The sequence below is a fragment of the Cornus florida genome, unplaced genomic scaffold (assembly GCF_030987335.1).
Source record: "Cornus florida cultivar Cherokee Brave unplaced genomic scaffold, ASM3098733v1 CherokeeBrave_3.0.0_Hap2_Chr09, whole genome shotgun sequence".
Lineage (NCBI taxonomy): Eukaryota > Viridiplantae > Streptophyta > Magnoliopsida > Cornales > Cornaceae > Cornus > Cornus florida.
This window is the reverse complement of record NW_026775579.1, coordinates 18,380,149-18,407,169: the sequence shown is the minus strand read 5'-3', so window position 1 is coordinate 18,407,169 and position 27,021 is coordinate 18,380,149. Positions and strand designations below refer to the sequence as shown.

General features: G+C 36.7%; 1 protein-coding gene across 2 annotated transcripts in view; it reads left to right on the top strand.

Moving 5' to 3' along the window:
- The first annotated feature begins 24,631 nt into the window (after positions 1-24,631).
- Positions 24,632-27,021, top strand: part of LOC132273567 (serine/threonine-protein kinase STY46-like) — an 81,033-nt gene continuing 78,643 nt past the window's right edge. The window contains exons 1-2 of one of the 2 annotated variants that reach the window (XM_059774534.1): positions 24,632-25,205; positions 25,818-25,932. In XM_059774534.1, the coding sequence (XP_059630517.1) occupies positions 25,024-25,205; positions 25,818-25,932 (297 nt within the window). In that variant the 5' untranslated portion in view covers positions 24,632-25,023. The remainder of the gene's footprint in view (positions 25,206-25,817; positions 25,933-27,021) is intronic. The other variant, XM_059774532.1, reaches the window with a different exon arrangement.

The following is a 27,021-nucleotide window of genomic DNA, read 5'->3' as shown; positions in this document are numbered from 1 at the left end:
CAAACAAGGATTAGGAGAAAACTACCTCAAGTATGCAATTTTTCAACCATTTCCAAGCAATCTCCCAAAATCTCAATATCAAACAAGCAAATATGGTCCTCCACACATCAAGAAAATGATCATGCAAATCAAAACAACACTAGAATTCTTTTTGAGTGGACCGGCATCAAGTATGTTACTATCTAAGCCAACTAAAGAAATGATCACATCCTTATCCTCAAACTAGCACACAAATCTAGTTCCGATCATCAAAACAAAGAGTAGGGCTTTTATTAAAGCTTTATTAATCTAGGTGCACTTATTCTTTTCACTCAATTTTTTTTTCTTCATTTATTTATTTATTTATTTTATGACTACCCTAAGGATCAAAGATGGAAGGATGGTGCAATGTGTGATCTATTAAGCTTTCTAGTGATCCATGAGGTCGAGCGTTAGGTCAATGACTCCCAAACCGGACAGCTTTAGGGCATTTGGTATTCAAACACCCCTAAGGACTTACAAGCTCAAATCAACTAGGCTACAAATCAAAACAGCCTCCATCTAATCATTTCCCACTTTTCACCTTTTAGGAGAAGTCCTCACTTTTTTATTATTTTTGCAACTTTTCTTCCTTTTTTTTTTCTTTTTTTTTTAAGTTTAATTATTAACCTAGAGTTTGGGCCCTCCATCTTTCGGCGCGAGAAATTCAGTGCTTGATGAGGCTAGAATCCCGGCTACTCAATGAAAAGAGTTTGTTATCCACTTTTATCAAGATGAAAGCTTTCAATGCACTACTAGCCCCATTGGGATATAACCAATTCAATAGTCAACAAAGCATGTACCCCACAAATGAATGCTAATGTGCGTCTGTGCTAGTATAGAATCCTAGAGTGAATCTCAAAATAATCACAAAATCAGGATGATGTGGACCACAAATGTAAGCAAGATATCAATCTTTTGAAAAATTTACTCCTAAATTGCATTCATAAAGCATACAAGGAGTATTGGACTCTCAAGTCAAGCAATTTTTAAATTTTAAGCAATATAGTCCTCAAAAGATTAAAGTCATAGCTAGTTATGGATCAATCATAGACAATCCCTCAAATACACAAGTCATGTTTAAAATTTTGAATTGAAAGCAAATACTGCAATTAACACCATTACCCCCAAACTTAAATGGCACAATGTCCTCAATGTGAAAAGAGAACAGAGGAAAGAGTATACCAGTGCAGCTATGACGAAGAATGGCCGAGACACAAGTATCCAAAGTGGGTGGAATAATCCCCCCCAAACTTGGGATTAACTGTGGTCCTAAAAAGATGGCACTTGGATAAAACTCATTAGATAACAAAAGGGATAATAATAGTGCGCAGTGGACATGCAAGTGTAAATGGGACAAGAATTGAAGTAAAGAGAGAAGAAAAAGGGTGGTCCTAAAAATTTGGGCAGCACTCTCTCTCACTGAAGTCACTGTGATGCACCTGATGGAATCAATCACAGACAGATATATCAATACAAAGATATGACATCCAAAATATAGCATGTATAGAAAGATAAAAATAATGTACATCACAATGTCTGGGCCAACAGACTGGCTGCAAAAATATCATAACAGTATCAATGTATCACAGATATATGAAATGAAGGTATAGAGATAGAGAGATCAGGAATATCATGCTGAGGAGGTAGGACGGGTAGGGCGCGCTCTGCGGATATCTCGGGATATGTCTCGCAGCGCAGCCATGACATCCATATGCAGGGAAGAAATTTCAGCTCGGATAAAGACACTGTCCGCTCGAATAGAGACTACGGCATCCTCCAAAGCCTGGATACGCTCTCCAAAATCGGGTGTCTATGCTGGAGCCTCAGGTACCACTAAAATCAAGAAAATGATGTGCATCCTAAGCCTGCTCCGGGAAATGTAATGGTGACCCCGCTGGGAGTGATGCTGTATATCCTTTGCAGGATACTGCTCCAAGTCTATGTCTAGATGTTTGAAAGCCGGATCGACTGCTGGGTCGTTCACTGTTGCTGGTGTTGCTACCTCTGCTTCCATCTCCTCCTCCTCAGCCTCCTCAGCTACAATCATAGTGTCCTCCAGAAGACTCTTGATAAGAGCATTGTAGTTCTTATTCCAGTCCTTCTTGCTAAAGTGGCAAGGTCCTGTCTCTGGGCGCTCAACTGAACGGAATGGATAGCACTGATCTTGCAAGATCTGAGTAATAAGGTGGCCAAAAGGAAGGTACTTAGCCTGCTTGGGCTTGGCCTTGCTGATGTAGTCTGCGTAGAGCTTCATCATGACGCTCCAATATAAGGCCAAAATAGAAACCCAGTACCCTGTGTAAAAAGCATATAGGCAGTCAAATAGTCGCCTCACCTCTGAATCTTGTGGCCGGCCATAAACACGTTTCAGTATAAGACCAAATCGAAGAACCACAGATCATCAGGCAAATAGGTCCGAGTAGCAAATGTCTCACCCTCACTGTAATGGCCTGTAAGTGCCACAGCCATGTCTACATAAGAAGGCCTCTTCTCCAGAATGGGATAATTGAGCTCAAGATTAGGAGGGTAAACATGTGGGCATCGGCAAGACCTAGCCAGCGTCTCCACTGTAATGCTGATAGGATGGCCATCAACCATAGTGCGCATCTCTGCCAGATTACTCGAGGCAGGTCGAAGGTTCTGGAAGAACATCTGAACAAGCCTTGGGTAAACTGTGTATGTGACAGGGGCTAGAATAGCTGAAATGCCCCTCCGATCTATATCCTCGTAAGCTGCCCGGGTCAGAATGTACCGGGAGAAGAAGAGATGTTGAAAACTGACTCATGCGCCACTGTAAGGCGTGAGTATCTCAGAAGAGGTCTGTCGAAGGCCTGGCCTTGCTGTGCATGAGGTGGAGATGGAGAAGGTGATGGTGTATGCTCAGCCTCATCACGGGATGATGAAGATGCATAAGCTGAACATTGTAGTCTAGAGTCAGCTGAGGGGGACTGAGCTGGATCTGCCTTGATATAATCCTCTAACTACTCTGGCTGCTCCTAAACATGAGAGGGCTCGCCCGGCCCCTCTATCCTGGGCCTGACTCTCCGCTTATACTATCGTTTGGCGATAGTCTTTACTCGGGCTATGTCCTGCAAAAGAACGAAACACTTGCAAAATCAGTAATAGATAATAAAGTTAAGCATAGTATATAGAAATATGTATGTCAAATAAGATAAACAACACAGAACATGAATCTACACAAGTGATGATGGAGCTAAATAAACAGTGACATTAAGTGAAGCATGCTAAACAATATAAGTATGGAATGCATCCAATGTGGAAAACACAGGCATTGGGCATGTATAAGATTGCATGCAATCACAAAAGAGGGTGTGTGAAGTGTGGGAGGCAAATCTGTGAAATTCGATCAATCACAAAAATGTGAGATCGATCTTTGCATGATCGATCGAAGAAAACTTCGATCGATCGAACTGCTTTGGGAAATTCAAAAAGTCACAGATCTGTGACGTGTATGGCATGGGGGCACCTAAGCAAGCTTGTGGAGCCCTCTCACACAACAAGATTGGTAACTTGTTTGGCCCATGACCCCCAAAATCAATTCGAAAATGAAATATATATACAAAACCATATATATATATATATATACACAAAAGCTTGACAACTTCAAATATGGCAAGAAATAATCATGGCATCTCAAGATCTAACAAGGAAACATCAAAATCATGTACATTGAGGCTCAAAAATGGAGATTAAAAACCCAACTTACCAAGTCCAACGAGAGAAGTGGTTCGAAGGAAAGAGAGATCAGATCTGAGATGAGGGGAGAGATTTAAGGCTCAGGAAGCTTGCCGGAGAGCTCGCCGGAGGTGAAAGAGGTTTGCAACGGCGAGGGAGATGAGATGAGGGTTTGAGATCGATGTACAAATTGATCAAAATGACCCTAGGGTTTTATTTTAAAAACTGGTCCTGACAAGTTCGATCGATCAAGGAAAACTTTCGATCGATCAAATATAGATTGATCTGAAAAATGTTGAGATCGATCTCCCCCCACTAAACGACAAATAAATTTTTTTTTTTTTTTTTTTTTTTTTTTGAAAATTGTGAATATTTACAAATTAAAAAGTAAAAATTAAAATTCAAAATATTTTTGGATTTTTTGGAAATAAAACAAAAGAAATTGGTGTTGGGATTTTTGAAAATTTTAAAATGAAAATAAAATAAAATAAAACAAGTAATTGAAAATAAAAGTGGAAAATAAAATGAACTTTTTGGAGTTTTTGAAGATATAATAAAATAAACCAAAAATATTTTTGTATTTTTGAAAAATTTGAAAACATTCTCTTTTTTTTCTTTTTTTCTTTTTTTTTTTTTTAAATTTTGAATTTGAATTTAAAATGCAGTCAAAACAAAAGTCAACAAAGGGTACATATCGATCAAGCTGAGATCGATCGAGAAAATGGTTCGATCGATTGAATAGGTAAAAACCTGCAGACAAGTTCGAATGATGCACAAAGAGAGCTTTTTCATGGATCTCAAAAATTTTCTAAGTGTGGAGTGAAGATCGGTCCAAGGATAATTTCGATCGATCTTGGAGTACTCAGATCGATCGAAAGAAATTTTCGAACGATACATAGAGAGCTGATTTATGCAGGAAATTTCAGATTGATGGAACAGAGCAATGATTGGATGCAGGGATGGGTGTTCAATCGATCGAACCTCATCTGAGATCGATCGAACAGGGACAAAATGCCTATTTTCAGAATGAAAGTACATGCATACTCAATCAAAATCCTAGCCATGTGTATGAATTCCAAAACATATCTAGACGACGCAAGAAATGAAAGATAAAATAGAAATAAGGGAGGAATAAGGTTATAAACCCTACGAAACATTTACTAGTCTTTAACGTCTCTAGCAAGATGTTGGGCTCTTTTAGCCTGGATCAAATATCTTGTTATGCAACCCCTCCTTAATGGGGTGATAGGTACTTTGAATTTCACCCAACAAACAGTTCCCTAAAGAACTTGTTGGATTAGGTTCAAAGGAGATTGTTGGTCCTTTGTCAATATGATCTTTAGGCTTCCATGCCCTCTCAAAGTAAGTTTTTAAAACATCATTCTTTAGTTTCAAGGTCGAAAATGAACTTTTTGAAGTTTTGGTTTCAAGCAAAGACTTCATTCTTTTACATTCATTGTGTAGACATTTTTCTACAACATTTACTTCTTCATGCTTGTCAAATGAATTTGGGGTCGGATTGAAGATATTCAACTTTACTTTCATATGCCCAAATGAGATTTTCATTACCCCCGTCCTACAAGTGATGTTGGCATTTGCGGTTGCCAAGAAAGGACGGCCAAGGATAACGGGAATTTGGCTCTTAGGATTTGGAATCGGTTCCGTGTCAATGACAACGAAATCGACCGAGAAGAAGAATTTATTAATTTTAATCAAGACATCATCAATGATACCCCTAGGCTTTTTGATGGATCGGTCGGCAAGTTGTAAAACTACCGACGTCGGTTTCAAGTCTCCTAAGCCTAATTTGACATATACTAAGTATGGAAGAAGGTTAACACTTGCTCCTAAGTCTAAGAGAGCCCGATTGATGACATGGTCACCAATGACGCAAGAAGTAGTAGGTGAACCGGGGTCCTTGAACTTTGGGAGGGTGTTATGTTGCAAAATAAGCTCACTTGCTCGGTCAAGACCACTTTCCTAGGTGCTTAGCTCTTGTTCTTCCTTTTTTGGGTGCAAAGATCTTTCAAGAACTTGGCATAAGTCGGAATTTGCTTAATTGCATCCAAAAGTGGAAGATTAATTTTCACTTGCCTAAATATTTCAATGATTTCATTGGTTTTGATCTTTTGTTTATCAAGATAAATGGATCCTTTCAAGGCATCCGGAAATGGAGCTCTTGGCTCAAAAGCTTTTTCAAAAAATTTCTTTGAAGAATCTTCAATACAAGAATTTTTAAAATCCTTTTTCAAAGCTTTGTTCAATTCATCTTTCAAATCAATTTTGGACTCACTTTTCAAATCACTTTCTCATTTGAATGATCATGCATATACAATGAAAGAGGAATAGGATGTGAAATGGGACGGGTGTCAACTTTCGGTTACACCGGTTCACTCTCTTCATTGGACACACCTACTTGATTGTCCACAATCTTCCCACTTCTCAAGGTTGTCACGGCATTGACATGCTCAATTGTGGGACCTTCCGATGAGGAATGAGTCTCCACAACACATTGTTGCTTTGGTGGTGCATTCAACGGCATTTTCCCTTTCTCTCTAGCATTTAAAGTACTAGCTATTTGCCTGACTTAGGTTTCTAGCTTAGCAATGGATTGAGAATGGGAATAAAGCAATTGAGTGTTCGCCTCTAGAGTGCTTAGAGCAGTCAAAACTTTCTCTTAAAAAACGGGAATCCTAGAATTTCCTTAAGAATATGATGGTTGATTAGGGAAATGAGAATTAGAGAATTGGTTTCCATGCGATTGAAATGATGATGATCTAAAACCTTGGGAACCTTAGCTTTGCATTAAAGGCGGAACATACTTTCCTTGAAAACCACCTTGGGGAGGGTTTGAGCCTTCCCTTTGGCTTTTCCAAGAAAAGTTTGGATGGTTCCTCCAACTCGAATTGTAATGAGTGCCATAGAGATTATTCCCTTGATTAACAAATGTAGCATTGACTTGCTCATGGGGCTCACTTTGCACATGTCCATGGGGACAATTGGAAGTAGAATGCAAGACACTTGAACAAGTCATGCAAGATTCATTAGATACACGATGATGAATATGAGTTGGGGAGGAAGATACTTGATTTGCCGAATTTTGGTTGATCAAAAATTGATCAAACCTTTGAGATAAGAATTTCATCTCGGCGGTTATGTCATTGGAGTTGTCAACTTGATATAAGCCGACATTCTTCCTTCCGCCTAGGTTCCTACCATTTTTAGAAGATAAGGACCTATGCATTGAATTCTCACTCATACTTTCATACAATTGCGACACATCATTTTCATGCTTATCAAGATAAGAACCACCCATAGATGCATCAACCATACCCTTGTGATTATCCGGTAAACTTTCAAAGAAATATTGAACTAATTGCCACTTAAGTATGTCATGATGTGAGCACTTCCTAAGCAAGTCATTGAATCTTTCTCATGCCTCATGAAACATTTCCCCATCCCCTTGAGAAAATTCTCTAATTGAAGTTCTCATGGCATTGGTCTTAGAAATCGGATAGTACTTTTTCAAGAACTCTTATTGCATTTCCGCCCAAGAGGTTATTGAAAAAGGCCTAAGATTGTTGAACCAATATTTTGCCTTGTCTTTAACGGTGAAAGGAAAAAGTTTAAGTCTTAAAATTTCTTCCAGCATGTCCGTGTATTTCACGGTGGAACACACTTCAAGAAACTCATCCAAATGCTTATAAGGTTCTTCACTTGGAAGTCCATGATAGTTAGGAAGCATTTGAATGGTTTGTGGTTTGATTTCATAGTGATGTGCTCTAAATGGAGGCAATTGAATACAAGTGGATGCATTATATTCATTAGGCACATAATGGTCTCTTAAAGCAAGAGGGGGATTTACAACCGGTGGTGCTACTCGAACACCGTGGTTAGCTTGAACCATGGGAAGTTGTGGAACAAATATTGGTTGAGGCATTCCTAATGGAATTTGGCCTTATTGTTGTGGTGGAATAAATGGTCTAGGCATGCCAAATGGTACTTGGATGTTTTCATGATGCACATTAAGGTGGAGGATGCCTTGTTGGTCTATGTGACCAAGGTCCTCCACATGGTTATTATTTTGCTCCTCCATTGATGAAATGGAGTGATGAGAACTACCCCTTCCCCTAGGATTACGAATAACCAATTCAAGATGAAAATTAAGAAGGACAAGAGTAGGATTTAACGACCTACAACCATGCATGCACTAGCAAAGACAAATAACAAGCAAATAAATAAGTAACAAACACTTCGCCTCCACAACAAATCAATCAACAAATCTCCACATACAATGATCCCATGCTCTCATGCTTAAACAACATGCAAGGAAAAGTAAATTGCCTCCACGCGGGCTTACGATTTATCTAAGAAATGAAAAACAAGCCTCAACGCGGGCCGACGATTTAACTAGAGCTTGAGTTAGAAAGATCTCACAAAAGGTCCTTAAGCAACTTTAATTTAACTTTCAACTTTCTAGCCTTGCTTTGCTTTGCAATTTTTTTAGATTTTTAGTCCTTTTTTGTACTCAGCTTAGCTCCTTACTTTGAATTCTCCTTTACTCAACTTCCTTCACTCAATTTACCTAACCAAATAAGAACAAACACAATAAGTAACCAAAAATAAAAATAAAGCAAAGACACGATCAAAAGAGTACTAATTCCTAAATGTTTCCAAAACACGGCATTGCCAATTCAAATCCCCGGCAACGGCGCCAAAATTTGACGGTGGCCATTCCTATATGCCAAAATAATATAGTGAATGTACGGTTCAAAAAAAGCCTTTTGGGTCAAGTTTAAATTTATAAAAATCACTACACCACTACTACTGACGTAGCAAGGGTGAGTAAGGATCGTCCCAAGGGATTAGAGGGCTACTAGTAATAGAAACAATGCTTACGGTTAGTAGGTCGAGTGATCAAAGGTAAATTATTTGGTTGATTAAACTACAATTAAGATTAAACAAGTTTAATATAAAACAAATAATTAAAGGATAGAGAAAACAAGAGAGAGAGGTTTTGGGACTTAGAGATCACCACTAAGCATCACCTTTCTATACACTCAATTCACAATTAATGAGGGGGAAAACATATGTTGCAACAATAGTGAGTGTGTGGGGTTGTTTCAATAAGCATGGATGACCAATTAAGTATATATTGTCTAAACAACACAATGAATAGCAGAATATATCAAACTAAGCCATTAATCCTTCTTTAAGCTCACAATCCAAACACATCACATAATTAGAGAAATATACTACTTGCATTCATAAGTATGGAATATCAAACAATAAGCATGGATTGTCCTCCTATTTAACAACTAAGGTAACTACACTACATCTAAGCTAATGACATGAAAATTAAACTAATTAAAATAAGGGAGATGCACAATCCATCAAGAAATGAGTATGAACCATCAAATAAACTACAAGAGCATTCTATTAAGCACTATGTCTTGATAATCTCTAGATCTATAGCATCAACACATATAGACATGCATCAACAACAAAAAAAATAGAGCTAAACACATAGACATCTATTCTAGCATACATAGACATATGGATAGAATGAAATGATCAATTTGAAGAATTAAACCACATAAATCATTGAATAAACAAGATCTATGTATATAAAGATGTCAAAACATGTATTACAACACAAATCCCCTTAAAAATACACAAATCAAGGTAAAGAAAGCATGCTTAGGACTAACTCTGGCCCCAAGAGGATGTCTAGCCACTCATGGATGGTGTCCTCCAACCCTCAAGGGCAATCTCCATGGTATAAATGTTCTTCTTCTTGAGTTAGATGGAAGACCTCCCAAGAACTTCTTGAGTTAGATGGAAGACCTCCTAAGAATGTGTCTCTAGCCTCCTTTTCTCTTTTCTACCTCTCTAAGAAAAATAAAAAATTGTATCTATCAACTCCTAAAAGCATATGTGTAAAAGTGGCTCATAATCCTTATATAGGTAGCTCAGATGTCACACACAATGGTCTAGGCTCGTACACAAGGGCTCCTCCAATGATTGCACCATGAAACAACTTTTAGTGAGTTGGAAATTGATTTAATTCGCACTTGAGAAGGTTCGATCGATCGAACCTATGCTGAGATCGATCGAACTTGGCTGAGATCTATCAAACTTTGGCTGGATCGATCCTCCCATGGCGGTGCCTTTTTGGATAAGGACAAATCTGAGATATTTTGGGGAAAGAGGCAAAAGTAGTAGGTAGGGTGGTACAACAGGGTAAGATGGAATCTTTTCGATCGATCTGAGAATTCTTGGATCGATCGAACTTTGTGGGATCTTTGGATAAGGACAAAAGAGCTTGGATCCATCTTGAAATGTCTAGATCGATGAACTTTCGATCGATCGAAGTATTCTTGAGATCGATCGAACATGCTGAATGCCACTCTTTACTTTATTCTGCTTCCACTTTGCTCCTTTCTTCCATTCAGCTTGAGTTAGCTTCTTTTAAGCTCTTATTTGGTTGGATTAGCTTATTTTGAGGATAAGAACCTAAAAAGGACAATAACACAAAATTAGTCTAAAACGGGGAAAGTAAGATAGATAAAGGTCCTAGAATACCTAAGCTTAAGGGGTTTAAATGTTTACTTTTCAGCACTCATCAAGGCCTTACCTCCAAACGCATACAATAATAGTACTGATAGACCAACCACTTAGGCAGGTCCTCCGCAAACCTGATACTTCAGGGCGACTCATGAAGTGGTCAGTAGAACTTAGAGAGTTCGATATCTAATACAAACCCATAATGGCCTTAAAAGCCCAGGTACTGGCAGATGTTATAGTAGAATTCACACCAGAAGATGGGCACAAACATGGCTTAAATGAACAAGAAAAAACTGAATCTACTTGGACATTATATGTGGATGGGTCAGTCAATGCTCGTGCAAGTGGGGCAGGGCTAGTAATTGTCTCCCTAAATGGGGAATGGATCAAATATGCACTCAGGTTTGGATTTAAGGCAACCAACAATGAGGCGGAATATAAAGCCCTCCTGGCAAGCCTCAGGATGGCTAAAGCCTTGGAAGTTGAGCAACTAATAGCGTATACTGATTCTCAACTAATAGCTAGACAAGTCTAGGGGGAATATGAAGCCAAGGATGAGAAGATGAAGACCTATCTGCATAAGATAGAAGATATCAAGGGCTGTTTTAAGATGTTTTCCATCTATTGGATCCCCCGAGAAGATAATGAGCAGGCAGACGCCCTAGCTCGACTAGCAACCGTAGAGGAAGATAAAGCTATACCCGTGGAACATTTGGATGAGCCTAGCACAGTCTGGGATTGGCCATAGAAAATACACAAGGTGATCTAAGGCATGGACTGGGCAGAACCCATTGTCAGGTACATAGAGAACGAAGAACTACCCCAAGATCGCATGGAAGCACGAAAGATCAGGAAGCGTGCAGCAAAATATTCCCTCATTGATGGGGTTCTCTACAAGAAGGGATTTTCTCTACCCTACTTACGTTGTGTCTCCATTGATGAGGCAAACTACATTCTAAAGGATATACATGAAGGCCTTTATGGAAACCATGTTGGGGGCAGATCACTAGCGCATAAAGCTATTCGACAAGGATACTTTTGGCATACTATGAAGAAAGATGCGCTTGATTTTGTGAGGAAATGTGACAAGTGCCAGAGATTCGTCAATGTCCCAAAACGACCCGCAGAAGAGTTAACCCCTCTTATAGGGCCGTGGCCTTTTGCCCAATGGGGAACGGACCTCATCAGCCCCTTACCCCCAGGGAAGGGATAAACTAAATATGCAATTGTGGCCATCAATTACTTCACCAAGTGGGTGGAGGCTGAGCCATTAGCTCATATTGGAGCAAATGAAGTAAAGAAATTTTTCTAGAAGATAATATTCTGTAGGTTCGGAGCACTAAGGGTGATTGTGACAGATAATGGGAAGCAGTTTGAAAGTGAGCAGATCCTTGATTTTTGTAATGAGCTTGGGATCAAAGTTCATTTCTCTTCTCGAGCCTATCCCCAAGCCAATGGGCAAGTTGAGGTCACGAATAGGACAATACTAAAGATGATCAAGATACGTCTAGAAAAAAGCCAAGGGCTTGTGGCCTGAACAAATATCTGGAGTCTTATGGGCCTATCGCACTACCATGAGAACCCCTACTGGGGAGGCCCCCTTTAGGTTAGCTTTTGGAAGTGAAACGATGATCCCGGTAAAAACAAAGGTTGCCACCTTCAGAACCAAGTATATCGAACCTCAACAGAACAAGATGGAATTACGGTTAAACTTGGACCTGGTAGAAGAAAAAAGAGAGCAGACCAAAGTCAAGGTTGCAGCTTACTAACGGATGGTATCCAAGTACTACAACGCCCGGGTCAAGCTAAGGAGGTTCGAGCCAGGAGACCTGGTGCTTTGCGAGGTTACCCCGGCTACTAAGGAAAAGGGGGAAAGAAAGTTAGCTCCCAACTTGGAGGGCCCCTATCGAGTAACCTATAGCAACAGACCGGGGGCATATTGGTTAGAGACACTTAGTGGAAGCCAAGTTCCCCACCCATGGAATGAAGAACATTTGAGGAAATATTACCAGTAAGTACTTATGCCAGGTTATGTTTTTTTTTTTTTTTTTTTTTTTTTTTATCTCACTTTTAAAGTGATAGTATGTTTTTAGCTTCAATAAAGTGGACCAGTGTTTAATGAATGCTGATGATCGACTGTCGAATATTATTTTTGATAAGTTTTTAAATAAAATAATTATTCATCTTTATTTCACATTTTTTTACTGCTGACGACATTACTATTGAATTTAATAAGTTATGAAAGGACTAGTAAAACGTTAAGTCCATTTCTTTATTAAAAGAGATAATTGGCATTCCCTTATTAAATAGACGAGCTGGGTGAAGCTCGTAAAAACACATTCCTTCAGAAAAAGGATGGGCTGAGTGAAGCCTGAAAAAGTGTTTGAATATTTCTTTAACAAAAATGTGTTCAATACCACAAAGGGAGAGCCGCATCAATAGAAAAAGAATTCTGCATAAGGAAATAATAAGTATGGAGCAACATCATGAAAGACAAAATGTCAAAAGCAACACAACTATTTTTTGAATTAAGAGAGATTCTGAAAAGTTTTAAGGGATTGACATGTTAAGAAAGCAAAAAACCTAATATATATATAACTACTACTACGAAGCTCAATCTTCCTCTTCACTCTCAACTTGAATATCATATATAGAAAAATCTATATCTGGACGATCTTTGCTGACAAGGGCTTTGAACTGGTCAAAACCATTACAGCGAGCTTGCCTATGAGCACATTGAACTCATCAAAATTTTTAAAGCTTTCCACGGCAGCTAGCTTCTCAAGTTCCAGCTTATCAAAGTATTCTTTGGTAAGTCTTACTTTCTCATCCTGAAAGCTTTATTTTGCATTAGCTAAGTCATCTTCTTTATTTTTAAGTATAGAAGTAACAACTTCTTATTTAGCCTTGAGGGAAGCTATCTCTAGGGAAAGCTTTTCGTATTCTTTTGCAATGACAACAGAGTATATAATACCCTATAAATAAATAAATAAATAGTGGTAAATAGTTAAAAAAAGAAAGGGATGCACATGATAAGAGTAAAGTCTCACCTGGCTAATTAGATGAAGAAATTTTAGTGAAAGCTCAGCTGCCGGCAGGTTTTGCAATCTGGCAGAGTCATCTTTTACCACCATTTTATGTAACCTATCATACGCGACACTAGCGTTATCAAGAATCGATTTCCCTTGGGAAAAGGCTTGGTTGGTGGAAGTCGACACCGAACCAAAACTTTCGAATCCCGTAGGAACCCCACTAAATTTATCGAAACCTAAAGATGTAGGAGTAGGACCTAATAACACTCCTGAGCTTGAAGGTCTACCATAATTTTCCTCTCCTACCCTTCGTAATTTTTTGGAAGCAGGAGTAGAAGGAGGATTACTTGACCGGACTTGGGCCAGAAGCCTTTTACTGAGTTTCTTGCCTATATAAAGAGTAATAAAAAAATAATAATAGTAATGAAAAATTAACTAAAATCAATAAGTATATATATGGATACCTTCATTTTTCTTACCTTTCTCTGAATGAGTGGGAATTTCAATTGAGTTAGTGTGATACCCCCGAATTTTCGAATACGGGTTGGCCAGGCCCACGCCCGAATACCCGAGGATATCAAAACAAATCGATAATAAACGAACACAGAGTACAAAAAAATAAATAAAAATAAATAAAATGCTGATAAGAAACTAAAATAATAATCTAATAACAAACCTCATAATATATTTCCATTAATTAATAAACTCTTCTGATACAACTAATCCTCCAAAATACAACTCGGGAATCCATACTGTGTGGACCCCTTGAAAATCCAAACTAAACAAATGACAGTAATCTAAAACAGGAAACTGAATCATAAAGGAACTCCTATGTAGCATCGGAAGAATGAAGTAGACTGATCCCCGCTCAGCACGAACAACCTCTACTCGTGACGAACACCTGAAAAATAATGGTGGGTCAGGCCCACAAACAAGTTCTACTCTACTACAGTCCAAGCAGAGATCCGATACACGTATACATCCTAGTCAATCCAACAGTAACTAGTAGTCCGTATATATATATATATACACTAAAGGAACCTCACTAGATTATAGGGTTGTCTCAACCTGAATAGTAGGCAACATGCAAAACGCACATATAGTGGGCATGAGTACCTAGACCTACCAGGGTACACAACTACACTATATCTAGCTACACATCCCTGGCGATATATGCGCCCTAACCATTGATCCTGAGACTCAAGCTCATATTATGGCACCATACTTATATATATATAATCTAGTAACCATCCTATCCAGTATAAATTAATCCTCCATAAGTCATTCAACTTGTTCAGCTGTCCTGACTTGAATATAAGTAGGACTTAACATTTTAGTTAATCCATTCCTTTATATAATAAATTAATCCTCCATAAGTCATTCAACTTGTTTAGCTGACCTGACTTAAATATAAGTAGGACTTAACATTTTAGTTAATCCATTCCCTTATATAAAATAGGTAGGACTTAACTGATAAGTTAATCCATCCCTAAAATGCCACCGTCCCATACCGGTGCATTAAACCACACAATCCAACAATTGATGTAACAATTAAGGAAATACATCAAACATTCCATAAATAACTATGATAAATATGATATCAAGTTATCACATAATAGGAATGACTTATTATTTCTTTAAACTTCCTATATCATATGTGCTACACAAACTGAATCTTATACATGATGATATTTTATTATACCGTTAAATAAGGATTCTCTATATCCAATTTATCCTACACATTTAATCTCAATTGCTAAAATATTTTAAAAGATTAAATCCATTCATTTGTTTAAAACATTCAAATAGCAAGCATCATTATGATTGAGTCTATTTAAATTTATTAAAACCCAAACCTAGTCCCTATTTAATGTTCAGGAATCCTAGGCATGTTTTTACGTTCCATCATTCCACAGATATGAAAAATACATAATTTAAACATGTAAAAATTCCCATAAGAAATTAAATCAAAATCATGCATTTTATCAACTCATAACACAAAAACAGATATGAACCAATTTCATAAAACCTATGTTCTAACCCAATTAAACATGCATAATTATTTAATTTTATGTGTTTAATAAATCCTGGAATTTCCTAGGCATGTACAGAAACACAAATCAAAGGGAAAGAGATAGAAGAAGAACTTGCCTTAAACTTTCGGATCGAAAGTCAAACTTCTTCTTCCTTGATCTTCTCTCTACAGGATTTTTCTCCTCATTCCTTCCTTTTCCTCCTTCCCTCTCTAACACTATCTCTCTAGTATATATCACGTGAATATTTCTAACCCCCTTTTACAACCTATAGCTATATATTTATAGGCTAAATAAAATAACCCTAACCCTTTTCCCAATCCAAGTCAACTAAAAAAAATATTAAAAATAAAAATATTAAAAAGGTAAGCAAAATATGTTACGTATATAATTTATGTATATGTTTATTAAATAAATAAATTATACACATTCCATTATTTATTAATGGATTATCTAATAATATTTAAGTTACCATAATATTATAAAGTAACTTAAAACATAACACGTATCAAATCTATGTATATTTTTATTATTTAAATAAACATATACATCATATTAAATATTACTACCCAAATTACCATAAAAGTAATTAATAAATTACTTTCTCTTTTATATATATTAAAAAAGGTAAGTAAAATATGTTACGTATATAATTTATGTATATGTTTATTAAATAAATAAATTATACACATTCCATTATTTATTAATGGATTATCCAATAATACTTAAGTTATCATAATATTACAAAGTAACTTAAAACATAACACGTATCAAATCTATGTATATTTTTATTATTTAAATATAAAACATATACATCAGATTAAATATTACTACCCAAGTTACCATAAAAATAATTAATAAATTACTTTCCTTTTTATATATATATATAATATATATCTATATATATACATACATTATCCATGGGTAATAATTCATACACATCCAACCTCCTATCCAAGTAGTCCATGGGACCCAATTGGTTGGCCCATTACTACTAACTATAACCATAAAAGAAAAATAAAATAAAATAATAAAAGAAAAGAAAACATTTAATTTACAATTTATCAAAACACCATTTAAGCACATAATCTAATTAAACAATTAACACATAGACAAATACAAATAATACATAGACACATAATCAAATAATCAAGTAATACCTAATTCAATTAAACACATAAGCAATTAGTCAAATAATTAATTAAATAATTAAAAAATACAATTAAAACAAATAAATAAATACCGAGACTATCCTTTTAAAATTAGGGGTATTACAGTTAGTAGCTCGTACGTACAATTCTAAAGCTTCATCAGTCATAAGAGCACTGAAGGTCTTCACTGGGTAAGCAGAGACATTTCTTACATATTTCTCCTCTTGGGCTGAGAGAATAGGTTTGTCCTTAAAGTTTGGAAAAAGGAATTGTAAGTTGTAATTCTCTAAAATAAAAAAATAAAAAATTACTGTTTGTTGTCTAAAATTCTTTAATCTGGATCATGACTCTGAGTTTCTTATGGATCGTTGTAGTTATTATTGTTTTTACTTGGGTTCTTCCAAACCTCAATTTGCGAGATACATAGTTGGGTCCAGTCGTCTCTGTCGAGTTGTTGGTGTAATTCTAAACTGGTTTCACTGTTTTCACGATATCCACAATCTCATCATGTCTATGCATGAAGACAACTTGAATGTTGAATCCCAATCTCAAGACTCAAATTCTGAAAGTGTTAAAGAACTTGATCCTGATTATGCTGGCGAATCTGGGGTTTATTATCCCTCAAAATCAAGGAATGTGTTTTCTAGCAACCCCCGCGTGAAGGAGAATCCTTAATTAAGGATGAAAATTTACATAATTGTAGATTGAAATATTTCATTCCTTCATCTATTCATCTTCACAAACCCAAACCAGAGGACAGATGTTCTTCTGTTCGTTTAGGTGAGGTATGCTTTTTCGAGTCGACTTTTACTGCTGGTTTGTGTTTTCCGATTCATCCGTTTGTAGAAGATTTACTTTCCCATCTGAAGATAGCTCCTTTTCAAATTGTCCCTAATTCATGGAGAATTATTATAGGCTGTTTGGTTATTTGGAGAAGGTGTGGCAATAGTCGTCTAATAGTAAATCAATTCTTGCATTTTTACTATCCCAAGAAAAAAGAGAACTTCTGGTACTTCCAGTGTAGATCAAAGAAGATATTCCTCATTGTTGTAGCTCTTGAAAATAATAAAAGCTGGAAGAGTCGTTTCTTTTTAATTTCCGATGCATATGGGAAGTTTCCAAGTTTTTGGAGTAATTCAGATCCTGCAGGTAAAAATTTATATATATATATATAATTTCTAACCCTTGGGTGGCCCTACAAATTTTGTTTTACGCTTGGCTTTATTCCTCGCGGTACTGTTCCTGGAATAGGTTTTTTTTTGTTTTTTTTTTGCCCTGGGCACTGTTCCCTCGGGAAGAGTGCTCGCGGGTACTGTGACAAAGTCCTACTAAAATTTGGAAGGAGGCTTGTAGTAAAAAGGAAATAAATAAAATATAAGAAAATATATATACATCTTAGTCACTATTTCTTTGGTCCAAAACGTACCCTGAAATAGGGGGCAACTGATAGGGAAAAATAAACCTAACCTACCTTGACCTAACAATAGAGGCAACCAAGTGTTGACCAGCCGCCAGACCTCTTCGACTTTCGAACGATGATATTTTGTTATCAGGGATAAGATTTCCATTGAATAAGAATGATGACATTTCGTTATCAAGGATAAGATTTTCATTGGATAAGAATGATGGCATTTCGTTATCGAGGATAAGATTTTCATTGGATAAGAATGATGATATTCCCTTATCAAGGATGAGAGAAGTGACTATAAATATAAAGACGACTTGGGAATAAGGTACACACAAAAAACTCCTACTAGAATGATTACGATAGAAATTCTTTCCCTAGAAACTCCCACTAACTTGATCGTTGGAGGGTTAACGGCCGGCACCATACCGGTGTTTAACTTAGCTGTCTTTGTTTTGTAGGAAACGGTGTTGTACCAAGCCGCGGCGAATTTCAACCCCAACACTAAATATTGTGGATTCCTTTCTTAGTCTTTGTTCTATTACCTTTTTTCATATTTCATTTTATGAATAATTTATTTGATTCATCTACAGTTGTCACAATTTTGTATATCTTTTTTTTTTTTTTTTTTTTTTTTTTTTTTGTAAATTGGTATTACTCACTCATATAAGATCGTGCCCTATGTTAGGATGTTATTAAACAACTTTGTTATAGTCCGTTCAATTCCTATGTTACCTAAGGTTTACCAAGCTTTTATAGGTATACTATTAATTTATTTTTCTCTATCTTTTTAAATGTGTCCTCAACCTCTGTGACTTTCTTTATCATCCCCAAAAAGATGTTCGGTAATTGTATACAATATAAATACAATAAAAAAAAGTTTCATTAACAAAATGATATTTGAATTTTACAACATAACCACTAATTTGAGATGCAATTAATAAGGAACATACTTGAATAATTAAAATAAATAAATATTGGGTCATTCTTATATCCAAAAGTAAATAAATTGTACAAGCTTAGAGAATGTTGATTGAGTGTTGTGTGATTGGGCATATAAATTTCACCACGTAATATTATCATGCCATCATATAGTGGGACCTATACCCCCATTCACATCCCTTATTCGGCATCTTCTGAATTTTAAAAATGTATATGGCTATTTGATAAAAATATAAATAAACTAAGTTTTGATATTGAAAAGTTTGATAAACACTATAAAATGGACAATAGACCTATAAATCATCTTTCTTAAAGGAGAGATTGGTTGTTCCTACTTCTTCTCATCCAAACATCTACAAAAGAAGAAGAGGATGTATAACCAAATCATGTGTACTCTTTCCTTTGAAGTGATCAAATTGGAGTAGGGACGGAGCCAAATCACAGTTTGTGGGGGCAACTGAAACCATTAATTTTATTTATTTATTTATTTTTTTATTTTTAATTTTTAATTTTTATCTTGATTGGATCTTTTTCTCTTTGATTTGATCTTGTGCGGGTTTTTGTGTGTTGGAGCGCCCTGTGGCTATAGCTTTGGAACGGTTGTCATGATGATGGCCGGACTTTTGGGTCTCTCCTGTTTGCTGTGTTCTCCCATGGTAGTTCTGTTTGTAGAGTTTTGGGCTCTGTTTCCTCCCTAAATCTGGAGCTTGTTCTTCATTTTTTATTTATGCTTCAAGATTTATATGTCTTTTCTGGCTTGACTTTATGTCTCTGTACTACCGCTTCGGCTCGGCCTTTGAGCCTTTAAATGACAAAAAATAGTTATATATATATATATATATATATATATATATATAGCTATAAAATTTTCACTTTACCCTCCGAAATTACAAAAAAAAACACACTAAGGCTCCGTTTGTTTCAACGTAAAATATTCTTTTTGAATTTTTTTTTTTTCAGGTAAAATATTCTTTTATTTTTATTTTGTCGGTGTTTAGCAAAAGTCTACGTCAAGATTGATATTAGGCGCTGAATATTATACATTTTAGCCCCTTTACTTGCATGTTTTATTCACTTAATAATAGTTTATTTGTGATTTTACATTGTTTTATTATTTTTATTTATTTCAGGACTTTAATTGTAAAATCAGTCAAGACCAGTGATTCTGAGCTTTAAAATGTGGCATTCCGTGGGACCAAACAATGTTGAAGATCCAAGTCTAATTATACTTAAAAAATAGTCCAAATGAAGTCACAAGTTGATGAGAATGGAAAGAAGAAAAAAAGGAAAAATCCTTCTCCAAAAAGGAAACTTCCGCCAAAGTTGGTAACTTGAACCCGTTTTGGTAATCTGGCTGTATCTCTCACCTTGAGTGTCAAAACGGCTAAATTCTCGCAATAGTTGAAAGGAAATTCGAAGAGTTACAATTTTGTATTTCATGATGATTCCCTAAAACAGCTGTTTGCTTTGTCAAAATTGACTTGGAAGTCTGTACGAATTTTGGAGTCTTTATTTGACAAAATTTCTATGTATGTCTTCTATATGGAAAAACGGAACTTTAGGGCTGATCTTTTATTATTTAAAGGGAGTCCTCTACAACATTGAAATATCATACAGAGGAGCTTGAGGCTGAGATTAGAGAGGAGCATTCAGAAGAAAAAAGAGATCGATCCATGGCGGTGAAGATGTTTTCCTCAACCATGAAGAATTTCACTCCAGTCATGCTTGGCTAAACATTTTGTTAAGGTTGTGATGTAGCCCTAGCTTAGCACACTGGTTTGATTGTATTTAATCATTGGAGAACAATTTTATCATGCATGATTGTGTAATTTATAGGGTTTTTAATTGAATTTTCAGTAAGAAATGGTTTTAGAGTTTTAATTCAATTACAAATATTTTTCTATCTTATCTTAGATATTTTAATCTTGTGATTGAACACAACTCATTCACTTCTTGTAGTTATGAATGAGATGATTACACAATAGTATTTCTCTGAATATGATGTTAGAGATTTGATGGATTATGCCTAGAAAAGATAGACCATGCTACACCCTAGAGTAAAGTAGATAGGTAGATGATTTATACCAATCGAAGATAGTCCATGCTTAGCTTTAAATTATATTATTTTCTAGGGTAAAGTGCATTAAACCCCCCTGAACTGTTGGGGTATGTGCAATAAACCCCCCTGAATTATAAAAGTTGCAAAAAATCCCCTTCAACTATTGGGTATGTGCAAGAAACCTCCCTGAACTATAAAAGTTGCAAAAAACCTCCCTGAACTATTGAGGTATGTGCAAGAAACCCCCTTGGACTAAATATTTTTTTGCAGTTTATCCCATCCGCACGAATTGATTGACTGAAAGGGATGATGAAGTCGAGGAATTTGTTGCTGGGATCGGTGGGTCTCCTATCATAGCTCCATCATAGCCGTTGCACCACCCGCCAGATCTGTCGGCCATATATATCGCACTTCTTTGCATCGTTACGTCAGCCTATCACCGTCACCGCCTTGCCTGCCGTTCAGCTCACCTTGCTCGCCGGTCCATTCCATCGTCTATTCTAAGCTCGTTGGCCCATTCTGCCAGCTCCATAATCGAACACACCGCCGTCTGTGTTTCGAGCACACAGCCGTCCACAGTTCACCGCCGAGCCCCCTTGAGCTCGCCGCCGCCTCCACAGTTCACGGCCGAGTCAACCGAGCTCTCATCACAGCCGAGTCCTCCGCGCACAAGCCGCCATCATCCGAGACCGAGCCATTCCGCCGACCTCGGATTTCTTTGGTCTTTTCTCTCTCTCTTTCTCTAGCTCTTTGTTTTGGGTTGTGTTGAGTGAAAAATATCTTTTGGCAGAAAAAAAATGTAAGAAGTGTATAAGTTAAAACGACACAGTGTGTTATAAGGGTAAATTAGTCTTTCAAAATTTTCAGTGCCGGAAGCTGATGTCATGGGGGTAAATTGTAACAAAATTATAGTTCAGGGGGGTAAATTGCAACAAAGTCATAGTTCAGGGGGGCTTTTTGTAGTTTAGGGGGGTTTCTTGCAAATGACCAATAGTTCAAGGAGGTAAATTGCAACAAAATCATAGTTCAGGGGGGTTTTTTTGTAATTCAGAGGGGTTTCTTGCAAATGACCAATAATTCAATGGAGTTTAATGCACTTTACCCTATTTTCTAACTGAATGAATATGTGCTTGAAGTCATGATTAATTCCCTGTGCATGTTATATGATATATCTCCAATAAATTGATGCAATTGACTGGTGGTGCGACGTTAGTGGTGAAATCATACCCCTAATTTTCTTTCTCTATTTACTACATCCTATTTAATCATTGTTTTTTAGTTTATTTTATTTTTCGACTTAATTAATTTAGAATTAATCATCACAATTCGATTATCCTACTTTCAAGTTAATTTAGAATTTAAGAAATCTGTTAATAAACTTATTTTATACAAGTTCCTTGGGTACGACACCCTTACAAGTAAACCCTATCTGCAAAGATTCGTGCACTTGCGAGTGATACATATAAATCTGACAACAATTGAGATCGAGTACTTCAGGCGGAACATGTAAAATAATTTACCGAAAATTTATGGATAAATTATTTGTATAATATTTTTTTTTCTTCATAAATATTTTACGACAACTAAACATCAGAAAATAAAAAAAATATTTGACAAAATGCTGATTATTATTATTATTATTTTCAATATTACTATTCCAATTTTAATTCCCTACATATTATAGAGACTTCACGGATCCAGGAAGTTCTGGGGGGAGGGGGACAAAAATAAATTTAGGTTATGTTTGTTTGGATGTAAAATATTTTCCATGTGGGGAGTCTTTATGATATGTAGGGAATTAAAATTGGAATAGTAATATTAAAAAAAAGAAAAAGAATAATAATCAGCATTTTGTCGTGACTACCATAAATATAATTTAGTTTGTGAAATAATATTCATAATAAATTCACAAACAATACAGGAACGATATTCTTAATCTTGCGCCACCGTAACATTACTTACCTTCAATGCAAAACGCGTTTTGCGTGACCATTGCAATAAATGGCATGAGCAGGCCTTTGGCCTTATTTTAGTACGTAATGGCATTATCGTGATTTCATCGAATCCTTAGACCATTTGCCTAAAGTTTTTAGAAAGTCTTTAACGTGGTATACGTGTAAATTTTATAATCATAAAATACCTTTTTGTAAATTCCCTCAATTTTCAAATATTGCAAGATCAGAACCTTATCCACTTTTTTTTTTTTGGATTAATTACAATGACACACCTTGAGGTTTGTCCTAATGACAGCCATATACAAATTAACCTCTTTTTGAACAATAAAACCCTTTTAAGTTTGATAAAATTAACAAGGACACCCCCACACAAGCTAAAATGACCTTAATGCCCTTTCACTTGTGAATTAACCCATTTGAATTATAAAATTACCTTTTTAACCTTTCTAATCATTTCAATTGACCAATTTAGCCCTCAAACCACCACTAAAGCTGAGAAGCCCTACACAGATTCAATCAGCTCTGCGATCATGGATTCTCCATTGGAATCTCAGTCACATCCCCGTCGTCGACCACATCAGCCTTCCATCATCTCCATCCTCCAAGAACCTATCAAGTAGCTCCTCCTTAGTCGCCGCCCCGACTGCCTCTTCACCGACACATTCACCGCAGGTCCGGTGGTTCCCTGACGTCGTTAACGCCAGCGGCATCCCGCGAATCATCTTCAACAGAAGTTATTGCTTCGCTCGTGTCTGCGTAGGCAAAGGTCGAGTTGTTGGCGGTGGCAGTGAACCCCCAAATTGAGGCGTGGTTGCCCATAGCAGATCAAGAGGTCGTCACGGAGACGAAAGTTATCGCTAATAGATCTGGTGAGTCGAAGAACGAGATCCTTCTCGACGCCGACCTAGCACTAGCTGCAAAAACTCCAACGACCGCTTATCCTGAAACACTGGCGGCCGCCTCGAGTGCATCGGCATCGGCGGCGCCACCCTCGCCCATACCACAGGTGTATTAAGTGACCAAATAATTTTTTCCCTTTCTTCCTGAGTTCACCCTATTCTCTCCATCCTCCCAAAAGCACCTATCATTCCACCGCTACCCACAGCCACATCCACCACTTCTCTTTACACACACACACACACACACACACACACACACACATATATATATATTTATAACCCTAGTTGCCGTCGACGTCGCAAATGCATCACCGCCGTGTCATCCCCGCTGCTAGCTAGTCACCCTCATCGGAACCCAATCTCGTCACCCTGGTCGTCACCATCACGGGAGCCCAAAAGAAAGACTTGCAGAAGTTCTAAACGATCTAATTTTCTCTCATGTCGACCGATCTCATGAACTACGAATGTTTCCATCAAAATTTTGAATCCAAAGGTTGTGGGTGAAGAGGTGGTGGTCCGGTGGTGGCTGCGATGGTGAGTGATTTAGTGGGTTTGGGTAGACAGAAGGTGATGAGGGAAGAAAAAATGGGTGGCTGGCATTGATCTTACACAAAGGGTAATTTGGTCTTTAAAGAGTTTTGATATTTTATCATTAATAGTAATAAAATATTAAAGGACAATTTTGACTTTTCATAACCTTTCAGGGGTTGTTTGGATGCAATTTTTTATAAGGGGGTGTCATTGTTCAAAAAAGCTCCAACTTGTATATAATTGTTAATATGACAAACTTCAGGAAAGCTTTTTTTTTTTTTACCCCCCCCTCTCTCTCTCTCTCTCTCCAAAAAAAACCCACTGCTACTCTCAACTTGTTTGACCTCTTTCTGGACTAGAGACCAAGTCCTCTTTTTCATTTACTCTCTCTCTCTTACGAAACCTGACATTCTTCAAACGTTTTTCTTCTCTCTCTAGAATTACAGTCAAAGAGGAACCTTCGCTGCTACAGTAATGGCGGATGGCGAAATTGCCCTCGGTTTTTCAACATAAATTCCAATCTGTGACTTCTCTTCTGTGTAGATTCCATCAACAGTCAAAGATCCTCTCTCCTGTCTCTGACCGTCCTCCGATCTTCTCCGATCACTCTCTCTCTACTTTCTCTCTCTTATTTCCGGTTCTTCTTGATGCGGTTATGGAGAGTTCTTATGGTTTGGATTGAGCTTTGAAGAGAAATATACACAGATATAGGTGTTTTCATATATAAACGGTATGGATTTGGTTGAAGGAGTGGGAGAGAGTTCGTCGCCGCCTCGGAGTTTTGTAGGCTACAGTGGATATGATCTGAGGAACGATGTGTATAATCGGTTGCTAGAGAGTGGAAATGAAGAGGCCGTGTGTAATCCCGAGTTACGGGAGCAGTTGGATGCTCACTTCAGTAGATTACCAACTAGGTATCATCATTATCTTCAATACTTTGCATTCCTTACATGTATATATATGCACATAAATATATATAAGTATAAATCTGTTGTTTTATGCATTTTTGTATATATGAACGTATGTATTGCTGGGATTTCAAGTTCTGAATCGTAAGCGTCACTTTTTAATGAAGCATTATTTGTTTTTGCTATATTTTTGTGTATAAATTAAATTGGGTTGCGGGTGGCTTTGTATCTCGATTTAAATAAAAGCACTGTGGGATTCAGAAATTGTGGATGAAATATTTATGCTCCATTTATATGACTGTGCATTAAGGGTTGCTTGATTATGAATTAAGGGTTAAATTTCTTGCTTCAAATGTAAACGGAAAAGATGATATGGATTTTGAAAATTTTATTTTTGTTCACCGAATTGCGTTTATGATCCAGTGTATGCTTTAAGTTTGTTGGTCTAATGTTCTCGATCTGGAAGTGCTAGTAAATTTGAGTTTTTGTTCTCTATCAAGTGTTGGTGGATTTTTACTACTAAAGGCAACCTTGTTTCAACTTTAGGAAAACCTTTTGTGTTGTAGTGCAATGCAAAGATCTTGTGTTTGTTGATTAGTGTGGGCTTTTTCGTTACAGTTATGGGTTGGATATTAATATGGATAAAGTGGAAGATGTATTGTTACACCAAAAGCTTCTTGTTCTGGCAAAGGATCCAGATAAGCGCCCCGTTTTTCATGTTCGTTTTCTGGAGGTACTGCTCTTCATTTGACCCAATTAAAAATGGTTGGACTTCATAGAACTAATTTCCATCTAATTTAGAAAAGAAACTTACTCTTTTGGCTTGCTTGTTTTAAAGTGCAATCATCATGATATTACAATAATTTTGTTATTGTTCTGTGTTTAATGTGGATTATTGTTTGCAAAACCTAGAAGGGAGACATTAAATTTGATTAAAGTGACTTGATTTGAGCTTATAAAGAAAAAAAAAAGTGACTTGATTTGAGCATATTGTATGCATATGAGGTGGGATTCACATCTGTTCCCATACATATTTATTAGTTTCTTTTATCTTGAGTTCATGATATATGCATATATATTTTATATCTCTCAGTTTTTGGGTTTATGGGATCTTAGCATTGTTTGATAGGACTATAGATTGTTTCTTCTTTTTATAAGAACTATAAATCAGAATAAAGATAGAGTTGGGGTATCCTTCAACATTCCTCCAGGTGTAGTGACCTTCCCAAGCCAAAATAAAAACTCCCTGTTAAGTTGCCCTTGTAGCAGATGAAAAGAAAGTGTTTCTCTTTTAGTTAAACCTTACGTCTCCTTATTTTCCAATCTAGGAGTCCATCTTGGATTTACACGCACAGCAGAATACAAGTCTCTAATGTTGTTGATCATATGACCATATTGCTAAGATCCCAATATGGCTGAACTATATTAATGAAGGATCACAACTGCCCCCTAGACATAATATTAGAAATGTGCATGCTAGCCGTTTCTAACAAGGTTTCTAAGAAAGCAAGGATCTGAGTTTTGATGATATAAACACTTAAACCAGTTCCTATTGGCTTCAAGGCAGAAGAATCATGTTGCCACTACGATCACTAGACAGACCCCTGAATTTCCAAGGACTGGTCATGAAAGTTGAAGCTAAATCTCTCCCAACCGGAGGAGGTACTGAAGCTCAAACAGGCAGAAATCGATAAAATCCTATCTCGTGAAATAGCTGCCTAAGGGCCCCTTGGAATGCTTTAATGACAAAGGTCTATAGAGTGGACAAATAAAACAATCTCATTTTCAAAACATGTTAATTGAAGATTACTTTATCATAGAG